The 13760-nt window shown below is 38.5% G+C and overlaps 1 protein-coding gene across 1 annotated transcript; it reads left to right on the top strand.

Moving 5' to 3' along the window:
• Positions 1-44: 44 nt before the first annotated feature.
• Positions 45-12286, top strand: urod (uroporphyrinogen decarboxylase). The gene is made up of 10 exons (XM_085439077.1): positions 45-226; positions 1514-1626; positions 1889-1968; positions 2145-2207; positions 7748-7945; positions 8021-8182; positions 9372-9506; positions 9966-10066; positions 10376-10442; positions 12023-12286. The coding sequence occupies exons 1-10, from the start codon at positions 201-203 to the stop codon at positions 12185-12187; spliced, it is 1110 nt and encodes a 369-aa protein (XP_085295203.1). The 5' UTR covers positions 45-200; the 3' UTR covers positions 12188-12286.
• The last annotated feature ends 1474 nt before the right edge of the window (positions 12287-13760 follow it).

Below are 13760 nucleotides of genomic sequence, written 5' to 3'. Positions count from 1 at the left end.
ATTATTTTGAAGCGTCATCTCGTTTCCTGCTATGGTCACGTGGTTTTTCAAGATGGCCGCGCCCACAGCGCTGTAGCAGCTGATTGTGTCCATGCGAGCGGGGTTTAAATGACAGTTGAGGAGCAGCAGGTTACAACTGACATCCCCGCAGAGAGACAGAGGAGTTTCTGAAAGGCTGTCCCATCCTCAGCACCGCCAACATGAGCAAGCAAGAAAATCTAATCCTGTGAGTACTTCCTTCTTTGTTTCTCGAAACAAACTGCCGCTTGTTACATTGTTACATTTAAGGTTAGCATTTTGGCTGTTTAGCCGTCTAAAAAGTGACCTTATGAAACCCCCCGTTGTCATTGTTATGAAACATTTCTTCCTATTATGGGTCAGTTATAGAAACACAGGCCTCATTCCTTAAAGCTACGTAATCCAATGCCAGAGCGAAGTCGCTTCCTCTTACAAAAAAACAAAAAAAACTCATTCAGAAATCCAGCAGTCTAATAATCTCTTGTTCATATTTAGAGATGAACTTATTTTGCAACATGAATTAGTGCTTTAAGCAAATTCTGTGGATCGTCTGATAAATTCGGCAGAGCTAATAATGTAAAAGTCTTATTAATCTTTTGGTTTGTTCTATTTAACTAGCTTCAACTCCGAGAAAGCCAGGCGTCATTACAAAACGTATGACGCCTTTTGTATGGCCTGCTTTAACAACGTGCTAACCTTATTTACAATCAATATTGTATGGATGTAATAATGGTGCTAAAGATACAGAGGGCTGTTAAAAAATAAAAAGAAAGTTTATCCAGGTCATTTTACTTTAAGTCAGTTTACTAAAAGTGAGTGATAGTGTCAGCTGAACACAAAAAAAACTCCTACGGTTCTGTCACTCTAATGGGAATAGTTTTTTTATTCTGACATTTTTACATATAGTGTGGAAGCTGAAGCATCTAAATGATCCCATACAGAATCCATGACAAACTCTGATAGTGTGTTTTTATAACCCACACGTTTAATTCTTAAGAGTCTAACAGCAGACTTGCATCTTTTAAAGTTAAGTGTAGCAAGCTAAACATAATTGGCTATCTGTGAAATGTTTTTGTGGTCCGTCTAACAGTTTCATGTCAGAGTCTGAATTAGATTAAGGTTGTGATACATTACTGATCCATCCTAAGCACTCCTGTATTTAACTGTCATTTCTCCTGCTGGGAGAAGATAAGAGAGCAGAGGACGGTTATCTCCCAGACTCACTCTTTTGGTGAATGCCCTTCAGCTGGATGCCCAGAGTGATTGCAGGGGAAAGGGAAGGGTGGGCCTTTATTTTTAGATAACTCAAGTTTGCGGCTGTATTGTAAAGAGGTTATGACACGATCAGCTAAGCTCCATTCCCTCAACTATGTAATATAAATTGAAATTGCCAGTGTGCTTTGGCCATGCCACAAATATCTTAAAATTCTGTCTAAATTTGTATTATTTTTATTTTTCGATTTTTCGATTCTAACATGAAGTGCTTTCTACCCAGCCCCAAAGACTTTCCTCAGCTAAAGAACGACACATTCCTGAGAGCGGCACGAGGAGAGGAAATCGAACATGTCCCAGTCTGGTGTATGAGACAGGCTGGCAGATATCTACCAGGTACAGGCTTCAGATCAGTTCTTTCGTCTCTTGTTTCTGACATGAATAGTAGCACTGTACTATCAAATGTGCTACACTGATTACCCTTAATATTCGTGATCATGTTTTCAGGTTTCATATTGTAGTATTTCACTTTCTGCATGACCATAAGCATGAGATTCACATCCCTGATAACCACTAACTCCCTGTTATTGAGTCTTAATGCTGATCTGTAGTGTTTTTTTTTTTTTGTTTGTTTTTTTTTTTTTACTCTAATCTGCAGAGTTCCGTGAGTCCAGAGCAGGGAAGGACTTTTTTGAGACATGTCAGTCACCAGAGGCTTGCTGTGAGCTCACTCTGCAGGTACAGACCTGGATTCACAGGGGGGAGAAAAAAAAATCTAATTTCACAGTGTTAACATCAAGTCAGCAACACCATTATGTGGTGTGAGATGATGGAGTGGTTGTTACACCACCCACAGGGTACCAACAAGAATAACTTATCCCAATTTTTTTTTCTCCCCCCCCCCCCCCCTCCAGCCTCTGAGACGTTTTCCCTTTGATGCTGCCATAATCTTCTCTGATATCCTAGTTGTCCCACAGGTAAGTCTGTTCAGACCAGGCTCAATTGCTAGCATGTATAAAATGTTTACAGCTAGTCTTTTGCTATATTTTTGCCAGATGTACAGTAAAAGAGGTTTTCTGTAATCAGAAAAATATACATTTTGTGAGTAGAAAGTGTGTTTAGGGTTTTGACGTTTATTAATATTTAAATAACCTCTGACATACAGTACAACCAGTGTCTGCTATGTCTTCAGGAATGAGAAGAATTTTCATGTGTGGTAACAAATGGCTATGTATTGATGTAATACATGTATGTGATGTCCACATGTTTTAATTGTTAATTTAACAAATTACCATTAGTCAAGTATTAAGTATTAATTTTTCAGTTTGGTTCAAAACCCCCAACAATCAGATTACCCCCCTATGACCAGCACTTGGCGACAGTGGGAAAGAAAAACTCCCTTTTTAACAGAACAAAACTTCCAGCAGAACCAGGCTCAGACTGGTTGGGGGTGAGGGGAGGGTGACTGTACAAAAGACATTCTGTGGAAGAAATAGAGAAACTGTGTTCCTCCACAGTGGACGCAGTGTCTCAAAATGTTTTTGACAAAATAACTCTTTTGATGACACTATTAATTAATTAAATAACAAGATATATTTTTCATCTATTCAGGTGTCCTGAATCTGTTTTCCACTCATTCTCTGTACAGCTGTGACCCTCCCTGATCCTTCCTTTATACTCAAAGCCTTCTTCCTGTTAGCTGGGAGTTCTTCCTCCCCACGCTTGCTATTATTTTTTTTCTTAGAACATCAGTTGATAGTTGGGTTACCCTCTTTAATATGTCTTACAATATAAAGAGCCTTTGGATGGCTTATGTTGTGAACAGAGATGGGCAGTAATGCGTTACTGTAATCTGATTACTTTTTTCAAGTAACGAGTAAAGTAAGGGATTACTATTGCAAAAACGGTAATTGGATTACCGTTACTTTCCCGTAGGAACGCTGCGTTACTGCGTTACCAAAACCGTGATTTTTTTTTTTTTTTTTTTTTTTTTTTTTTTTTTTTTGCAAGAATGTCTCATGACAGTGACGTAAGCGAGTGCAACGTGTGACAACAGCTGTCTGCAGATCAACAATGGATCATATATCGAGTGCGGGAGAGAGTATGAGCATCAGAGGCGGAGCCAGACATTTGAAACACCCGGGGCTTAGCCCTAAAGGGTAGTAAGCATGTGGGATTTTTTTTTTTTTTTTTTTTTGGGGGGGGTTAGAAATGACTGAAAGATTAATAGGCTCTGTTTTGAGTTTTGTTCAAAAAAGAATGACTTCATATAGGGAAATATATATATCACATGTGCAGGACACCTTAAACTAGTTTTTTTATTAAGCAGCAAGGCAGAACAAAGTCGGGGCTGTATCAAGACACGAGGACTAAACCCTGATTCAACCAGACCCAGAACTGATCCGGAATTAAAACAGGACTACAACAGTTCAAAATCAGGACTACCGAGGACTTAACCAAGACAGAACCAGAATCAGAACTAGATGATAGTAGCACTAAAAATCATCATAGACCTGCACTACACTTGTTTTTTTAATTCTACCAAAGTACACTATTTAGATTGAGAAAAGTTTATATAATTATTTAGCCTTGTTGTGCAAACAAGCCTGCATAACTTAATAAATATAGAATTTGAAAAATAGCAAACCTAAAAAGAAACACTAGGTACGAGATACATGAGGACCTATGATACGGTGATACTTTTGGTAAACAACCATTTGACTGACATGTGTGTCTCACCTGCTCTTGTTCCATCTCTGTTCTGTCCTCATTCTCCATCTCCCTCTCTGTTCCTCTCTCTCCCTCTTTGTGCTGATAATCATCAAATATACAGTTGAAACCACATATTTATGTACTCTTCAGATTAGGGCTGAACGATTATGGAAAATAATCTAATTGCGATTTTTTTTTTTTTTTTTTTTTTTTTTTTTTTTTTTTTTTTTTTTTTTTTGCCCCAATATTGCGATTGCGATGCGATATGCGATTATTTTTTAAGGTCTTTGTCTTCTGTATTATTAAACAAAGACAAGCAATACATCATATAGTATGGCCAATACTATATTACATTAATTTTAAACTGTTCTTTCCTGGAAGACAGACCTCTGTTATGATGACATGAGGTGATGCATGAATTGATGACTGACATTTTTATTTAACTTCTTCAATCACAACAGTATATTTGAACATACACAATAGTTTATTTTTAGCTTACAAACATCTGAGCATAAAGTGCTGACAAGGAACCCTGGTGTAAACATTAAAATGAAAGTCAGTACAATGTGCAGATTGCAGAAATATACATAAAAAAAAATCAGTGGCTTTACCACACTCAGTTTTTCGACATCTGTGAACTACTAGACAGTCATTCAATTAAAAAATAATATTAAATAAATAAAACTAATAAATAAAAAATACACACATCTTACTGATCTCTGCAGTCAGTAACATTACACATAAAGTGCAAACATAATAGCAATTGTATAAACACACACACAAACACGCCTTTAAAATTTAAAGGCGTGAAATTGGACGGTCTAGTTCTGATTAGCGTCACCGCTGTCTCGGTGGAGTTTAATAAACTCGGCCGTCTGCTTCTTGCTATCTAAAATATAACCAGACACTGGCATAAATTCTCGACTGTCTCATACTTCTGTTTAATAAGTTTTCTGTTTGACGTTTAGTCAGCTGTGTGAAAACCAAGGAGGAACCCACCCGGGGGATTAATAAAGTTTTATTTTATCTAATCTAATAACTTTAATCTCAGCCAAACCGATTTACTCACGAACAAACAAAACACTGAAAAAAGCCCAACAATAACATTTTTAGGTTGTCTAAGTGACTTATATATTACGTTTAACCCGAGCAGCGAAACTCCGCGGTGATCTGAAAATGATGTGCCGGGAGTTGTGCCGTTCTCGGCCACATCAGTAACCCTCGAGCTCCCGGCTAGCTGTCGAGCTGGTGGGTAGCAGATGCCTCTGAAAACGTCGAAGTACTTTTGCAAATATGGGATATCTTGATAAACCGAGCAGATATTTGATGTTTACACAACTACTTTCTCGCCTGAAAATATGTTAAAAGTTTATTTTGTGACCCAGAAAGATTAGTATGAGTAATTTTAAAACTTAGTAGCGGCCGCCATTGTTGGAAACTGGAGTTTGGCTGGGCCGCGCTATGAATTCTGGGATATGGTAGTAATTTGGACAGCCTTCGGCGCGTCGCTGTGACGTAATCGGTCTACAAATGCGGCCTCAGGAGGATGCAGCCCATGAATTTGGACATGTCCAGAGTATAATCGCAGCCTTTGCGGTTAGAAAATTGCACTTGATCATGTCGCGATATTATCGCAAATGCGATATATCGTTCAGCCCTACTTCAGATCAAAACACAAACACTTTTTTAATTGTAACATCAAATCAGACTAAATGTTTATTTTTTTAGATTGATAAATATAAAAAACATATTTGTTAACTTTAAGAGTAAAGAGAGAAACTATCTGTATTTCTTAATTGCAAATGGCACCAAATTGTATTCAAACTGAGCCACACTTATGGAGCTCCATAGTTCTTTTCCTGGTGTTTTGGTTGACATCTCTTGATTTTCCCATGTCAAAGAAACAGGCTCTGTGTTTTGCCTTTATATGCATCCACAGCTGTGCCACCAATTTACTCACATGGACTCTATGAACCTATCAGAAGCTTCTTCAGCTCAGAATGGAATCGTCTGCAGTTTCTTATTAATTAACAAACTTAGTGTATATGTACTCCTAAATTTGATCAAAGTGATAAAAATAGACAGCTCTGTCTCTCTTTATTCTGACATTTAACTAATTCAAAAGATATTTCAATATTTATCTAAAACAAAAGTTTACTCTAAATTGATGTTGTACAGTAAAAATGTTTTATGTTTTCTCCCTAAAGTGTATGTAAATATCTGGTTACAAATGTGAATATCCTGCTGTGTACTGAAATCCCTCTTGTTTTGCATAGAAATATACTGAACAACATACAAAGCATAATATATAAAATAACATTTACCTGAGTTTTTTCTTTGAAAGAAGCCTCTAATGTCCATTCTTATATTTCAGTACATAACTGAAACCGATTTAGTCGGGGAGGGTAAGAACTGAAAATATGAAATAAACACACGTAAGATAAGACTCTATTTAAAAAAAAAAAAAAAAAAAAAAAAAAAAATAGCATTTGTTCGGCTTTTCATTTCGCCATTTGTTGATTCACTTGAAGAGTGAGTAACGTAATATTGGTCAAGTGATCAGTTTGATATCAATCTTTCGTGATTCACCGTCATATTTACATTATTTGTACGGTACGAATGGTTTGCTTTGGTATCTGGTCAAACTTAAGCTCTCCTTAGTATGGCTGGCTCCGTTTCTCCAACAGCGCACTCACAGGCGGCAGCTGCCCCGCCCCTTCGCTCAGTCGCTTAGTGCCTGAGCTCGGATCATACCAATATCAGGGGGGATTCACGCACAGTCGTAAATTCCCACAGTGTGCACTATGTGCTTCGAATATTGTCTGTACTTTTTGTTTTATACAGTTGTCAGCCAGGCATCTAACTATGAAAAAATTACACTCCAAAAGACTCCGGGCTTCTGACAAAACAACCCGGGCTTAAGCCCAGTAAGCCACCCCCACGCTCCGCCCCTGATGAGCATGCAGCATTTAAAGCTTGGAAGTACTGACCTTACTTTGAGTTTGATTCCATAAAAAGTGACAAAAACATTAGCATCCGTTGTGCGTGGGAAGAAAACTTCTTTTTACTCCGAAAAAACCCCCTAAACAAGCTCCGAGTGCGCAACGACGTAATGGGAAATTCACAGAGAAACTCGCGGATTCTTCCACTGACTGCTGCGCCACACCTGCACTAGAGCACACCTCCGCCTACCCTACTCCTGCTTTACAGGTGAAAATAGAGCAACAGGACTGCTAGTCTTTGATTTTATTTACTTTCTGCTGTGTTTTTACTTGCATCTATTTGAAAGACTGAGTGTAAACACACAAAATATTTTATTTTATGTGCTGGAATGTGCAGAAAATAGGTTTAAATGTTAAACTAATTTCTTCAAGCCAGAGAATGGTGCATATAATTTAATTTTTGCTTGATGCATAAAGTTAAAAGATTAAAACTGATAAAACAAGTTAAAAAAAGAGACTTTTCCATTTGATTACATTTTGTATGATGGATTATGCAGAAAAAGTAGAATTGGGTTGACAGATCTATTGCTTTATCACCTATTCAGGTTGTAAATCGTGTTTTTAAAAGTAACTAAGTAATTAATTACTTTTGAAAATAAGTAATCAGTAAAGTAACGGGATTACTGTTTTGGGGAAGTAATCAGTAATTAGTTACTGATTACTTTTTTTCAAGTAACTTGACCAACGCTGGTTGTGAACACATCATAAATAAAATGAGGCCTGTGATGGACTGGACACTGCATGACTGAAAGCAGATATATTAACTTGTTTGGTTTGTCTTTGTTTCTTCTTCCTCCCTCCAGGCCATGGGTATGGATGTCCAGATGGTTGCAGGTAAAGGTCCAACATTTCCAGAGCCTCTGAAGGAGCCAGAGGACCTGCAGCGGCTGCAGGTCAAAGTGGACACTGCCAAAGAACTGGGCTACGTCTTCAGAGCCATCACACTGACCCGACACAAAATTGAGGGCAAAGTGCCACTAATAGGATTCAGCGGGGCTCCGGTTAGGCGCGCACATGTTTAAACATTTATAGAAAATAATGCTTCCATATTCTAACAGCTCTCTGTTCATCCACAGTGGACGCTCATGTCCTACATGATAGAAGGTGGAGGCTCCAACACTCACTCTAAGGCAAAGCGCTGGCTGTATCAGCACCCCGAAGCCAGCCACATGCTGCTGAAGATGCTGACAGATGTGATCGTGGAGTATCTGCTAGGACAAGTGGCAGCTGGAGCTCAGGTCAGACTTCCTTGCTTTCTGTGTCTAAACAGACTTCCTCCATTATGATGTCACTATATATAAATCTTTTTATCTTTAGCTTATTTTAGTTTCCCTTGAAAAAAAGAAAAGATGTAATAAATAAAAAAAATTCACAGGACAGAGTCAGTGTAAGTCATATATGTTTGAGTCAAGGACATAAATAAATGCTGACAATCTCTACGTCAGTGCAAAATACAGCTGAGGCAGCACAAATTATTCCAGTAAGTTTACCCAATCCTGCAATTTTCAGTATTTGTACAGAACATAAACAATGGTGTGGGTGTGTGGTCCTCTCTCCCCATGCTCCCTTATTTCCTCTTTCCCGTCACCTAGCCGATCGATCGTAGCAGATGGCTGCCTCTCCCCGGTGCCTTCGTTCTGCAAGAGGTTTCTTCCCGTTAAAAGGGAGTTCTTCCTCTCCACTGTCAACAAGTATTGGTCATAGCAGATCATATGATGGTTAATATTGCACAATCTTTGTCTTAAAATATCTTGACGGGATTTTTTTTTTTCTTGAGAACCGGTGCTGCATGAATAAAACCGGACTGAACTGACGTAACAGCACCATCTTTTAACTGTCTCATTAATCAGTATGTGTCAGCGTAATGCAGACTTGAACAAATGTGTCCAATCTGAGACAGCGACAGAGCTCCGGGTCTGTGTGCTTGCTTGAACGAAGTGCTTTTTTTTTTTTCTTTCTTTCTTACAAAAGAAGAGAAAGTACTGAAGAAGTGTGACAAGTCTATGAATGTAGCAACAAAGTCAGTTAACTGGCAACAGTGACGTAAATTGAAGTGTTGTCATCACTGCTGTGAGTGGGAGGGATGTCAGTCAGACACGCTGAGACAGAAAATGTTTCCAAGTTAAAAAAGAAAAGTGGTCAGCACGGTCGCCTTTCAGGTTTCAGGTATTTTAATTCATATATTCTACATAATACAGCAGAAAAATACTCAAGTTGAAGGGATTTGAAGTTGTAAGTGAAATGTTAACACAAAGACAGCCCTTTTAAAGTGTTATATTTCCTTTTTCCTTTGTTTTTTATTTTATTTTTTTTAACCCCACTGCTGGGCGCCACACCTGTGAAATCCCAGTGTTTATAACAGTGACGTCTTGGGTCACTCTCAAAGTGTCACTGTCACCATTCACACAATTCTTGTGTGTTTTTCAGGCACTGCAGGTGTTTGAGTCCCACGCCGGCATTCTGGGACCTGCGGAGTTTAAAGAGTTCTCGCTGCCTTACCTCCGAGACATCGCTCGCCGCGTCAAAGATAAACTGAAGGAGGCAGGACAGGATGTCCCCATGGTGAGAGGGACACCTAACAGATTCACACACAGACATTTGTCCCTCAGTGTATAATCAGAAACACATTTCCTCCATCCACACATGCGTAACACACGTGGACTTCTACACTTACACATCAGCATGAATGCACTGCAAAGAGAGTCACCTGACATGCATATCAGATGCTAAGCTTCAAACAACTAGTAGTAAAAAAATGATGTTCATTGTTTTGTTTGTTGGGTCATTAGTAGCTGCTATATTTGTGTCAGCACTCGGCTCTATTCTTATTAGCACTGTGTTGCCTCCCTGGAGGGATCATTAAGGATTCATGCAGTGTAAGGAGAACCACTGTTCTGTTGGATCTACCTGCAGGTGGCAGCATTTCACCAACAATGGTTCCTGAAGAAGTTGATTTGAAAATCTGTTGTTGTTTTTTGTGTGTGTGTGTGTGTGTGTGTGTGTGTGTGTGTGTGTATTTAGATTGTATTTGCAAAGGATGCTCACTACGCCTTAGAGGAACTGTCTCAGTCTAATTATGAAGTGGTTGGCCTGGACTGGACCATTGACCCACTATCCGCACGGTAACACAAAACGCACACTGGTTTGTCTTTGCATGCAGCACCAGACTCTGTGTTTTAATTGTAAGATTTAAACCAGCCAAACATTTTTGAATGTGAGCCTGAATAGAGAAGTAGCATACAGTGAAAAGCCCACACAGAATCTACAAATACTTGAAGCAAATGTAGGCGGTCATAGCAGTGATGTTGGGCGTGATGTTGGCCATTGCTGACCTCTCTCTTGTTGCTGGGCTGATCTATTCATCAAATGCTTAAACCGCTGGTTGAAGGATTAACTCGTGTGTCCTCTGATGTGTATGTTTGTGAATTCAGGGAACGCACAGGAGGGAAGGTCAGCCTGCAAGGAAACATGGACCCCTGTGCTCTGTATGCTCCAAAGGTAACTTCCAATTTCACTGTGCTTTAAACCGACACATAGAAATCTGAAACTCATACTTAGGTAATTCTCATAAAAGTGACTTTCATAGGTTTTCATATTTAAGAAAACTGCATTTTGACCTTTGATTTTTGCCATTTGCTGTTAATGACTTTAACCTGCTAATCTGGAAAGATTTTGTCTTTGAAGTTTTCCATCTTTTGTGTTTTTTAAATGATACAACTTTAGTCTGACCCCAGACTGACATCCCCGGGTTGTTGGCTGTGGTGCTATCCACGTCAGCTGCTGTGGTCACAGAAACATCAGACTGCTTTGGCAATTGGATTATTGTCATCCCTGCAAACATCTGATTTTTCTGCTCAGTGTGGTGCACAAGATGACACCAAACAGCACAATGAAGACTTTTCTAATAATCAGTCACCATCTGCGGTGGTGATTAAAGAAAATAATCAGCTTGAAATATCCCTGTTAATTTAGCAGATCATCGTTGAGTGTGTGTATATATATATATATATATATATATATATATATATATATATATATATATATATATATATATATATATATATATATATATATATATATATATATATATATATATATATATATATATATATATATATATATATATATATATATATATATATATATATATATCATAACAACACAAACCTGTAATCTGCGGTGATAATCATAGGAACAAATTTTAATTGACTTATTTATACTTTGTTAAATAAGCACAAACTCCAAATGTATCAACATTATAGCTGCTAATTTTTTAATGTTTGTTTGAACAAACTGAAAAAAAGCCAAATTAATTGCAACCCTGAAAAGTCCAGACTCCTGCACCCTGTATCGTTACACCTGCCAAACATTTAAATGGTCATCTTCTGTTTTTTTCCCCTCTAAACTGTAAATAAGGAGGCTCAAACTTTGTATTGTTGGCCACATAGAGCCCACTTTGAGCTTGAGTGGGTCAGACCAGCCAAAGTCCCATTTCTGTCATTGTAGAGACGTTTGACTACACATTGACTCTGTCAGATATCCTAATATTAAAAAAAGAACAAGTCTATAAACACAGATGTTCTCTAAATGAACTTATAGGATATGATCGCTGGAAGAAAAGCTCTCCAGTCTCCTGGCAAAGCGATGACCTGAAACGTCTTTCTCTTGATTGTGGTGGCCACAGACAATCTGCTGAGATTAGCTTGCACTCCTTGTCCTGATTCCCTCATTATCATTCAGTGAGCATGTTCCCTCACATTTGCGCTAATTTCATCTAAAATGACACTGCACCACCTCTCTCACACACTCTGCCTCTCACACGGCTTCACCCTTCAGCTCACCTGTGCACTGTGATCTGGCGTATGTGTCACGTTGTGTCGCTGATGGCGAGCACAAACAGTTTTGCCTTCATTGTAGGAGATGATGTCTGCATTTAACTTCGGCCACCTGCTGTTGCCGTTGAGCGTCCTAGTTAAAATCAGTTTTACTGCGTGAGAATGCGTTTTGCCGAAAGAGCGTTATGTTGGATCGTTTCTTTGTGACGGTGACTGACGTGAACCTGCTCTCTTTCTCTTCAGGAGCGCATTTCAGACATCGTGAAGAAGATGTTGGAGGGTTTCGGCACAAGGGGCTACATCGCCAACCTCGGCCACGGCGTTTACCCCGACATGAAGCCGGAGAACATAGGTGCCTTCGTCGAAGCTGTGCACCAGCACTCCAAACAGATGATCAAACAGATATGAAGATAAATGTCTTGTATGAAGAACCAAACCTGGCCTTATGATGGTGATGCAAGAAAAATGTATAATGAGGCATTATTTTATTAAAAGCTCTAAACAGTAGTAGATGTGTCCATTTGAATATAAACAGGAAATCCTAAAACAAATTACTTATTTTTCAACACATGAAACACAGAGAATGCTTTTCCTGTTATTTTCAGAAGGAGGCTGATTTTCAACAAAGGAGGAGAAAAAATAACGTGAGGATATTAATTTAAGATGGAAAACATCCAGATCAGCATGTACTGTACATTCTCATCTGCCACAGCTCTCCACAACAAACATTTTCATTTTTTTTTGTTATTATTTTGAAGACCAGATTTTCTCTTCAGCAGTAATGTTTTTTTTGAGCAGGACTGGATTATGTGTTTGGACTGAAAAGGACTGAATGAGATTGTGTTTGTATTAATATTAGATCTAAAAGGTCTAAAGAGCTTTGACTAGTGGTGTGTACTATGAAGCGTTTTGATGTTTTTATTCTCTAAATCCAATCACAATCCTGTAAAATATCCCTGTGGCACTTTCAAAAAAAGGAGACACATTTCTGCATCTGTAAACATCTTTAGTCCAAGCAGAGCTCTTCATCAGTACAAGGAGTTTCATTCTCAAAGGCTGCCAAAGTAAAAAAAAACATAAAAGATCCAAACTGCTGTAAAAACAAAAACGGGTGATTTGGCAGAGAGTTTCATCAAGGGACACTCTGCTGCAGTTATAAAATCAATTTTTAAAGGAAAAATGTCAGCACCCGGCAGTTGATCATTCCTCCATCTAACATCTTAACTGTGAACAAATCTCCTGCTGGATCTCAGCAGGAAGAGTTTTATTTTTACTCCTGCTGATAGAAGATCTTTTAACAAATGCGCGCTGTACACGAAGACGCTGCTTTGCTCTGATTTTCACCCTAAATCTGAATTTTGTGTAGAAAATCTGGTTTATTAGGAGAAGCAGTCTTTTTCCTCCCATTCATCATTAGATAAAGATTTAATCTGAATTTATATTCTATTATGTTTTTAGATTTCCGTTACATGAGAAATATCCAACCCATAGCCACTCAGCCTGTCTTTGACAACCACTACATGCCCGTCTCAAGATGAATTGTACTTACTTTGATGAGCCCTTAAAAACGGTACTCCTGACCAAATGAATATAAATATGTTTTGCACATATTTATACAAGGAAAATCTCTGGCTCTCACAGACCTGTAACGTCTTCTGTAAGAAGCTTTTGTGTTGAGGGCTTTCTCTTGCACTGGCAGGATGTTGTTACAGTTTTTCTAGAGAATGTAGCACCAGTAAAGTCAAGTCTAGGTACAGTGGGGCAAAAAGGTATTTAGTCAGCCACCGATTGTGCAAGTTCCCCCACTTAAAATGATGACAGAGGTCAGTAATTTGCACCAGAGGTACACTTCAACTGTGAGAGACAGAATGTGAAAAAAAAATCCATGAATTCACATGGTAGGATTTGTAAAGAATTTATTCGTAAATCAGGGTGGAAAATAAGTATTTGGTCACCTCAAACAAGGAAAATCTCTGGCTCT

This window comes from Copadichromis virginalis, linkage group LG18, assembly GCF_057382275.1.
Source record: "Copadichromis virginalis isolate Kocher_CV1m ecotype Utaka linkage group LG18, C_Virginalis_male_GT1.1, whole genome shotgun sequence".
NCBI lineage: Eukaryota > Metazoa > Chordata > Actinopteri > Cichliformes > Cichlidae > Copadichromis > Copadichromis virginalis.
Note: the sequence above shows the minus strand (reverse complement) of the source record. Positions and strands in the feature narration are given on the sequence as shown.

Coding starts and splice junctions, on each gene's coding strand:
- urod (XM_085439077.1), top strand. CDS start 201: ATGAGCAAGCAAGAAAATCTAATCCT. Junction 1,969..2,144: donor GCTGTGAGCTCACTCTGCAG/GTACAGACCTGG, acceptor CCCCCCCTCCAG/CCTCTGAGACGTTTTCCCTT. Junction 10,443..12,022: donor GTGCTCTGTATGCTCCAAAG/GTAACTTCCAAT, acceptor CTTTCTCTTCAG/GAGCGCATTTCAGACATCGT.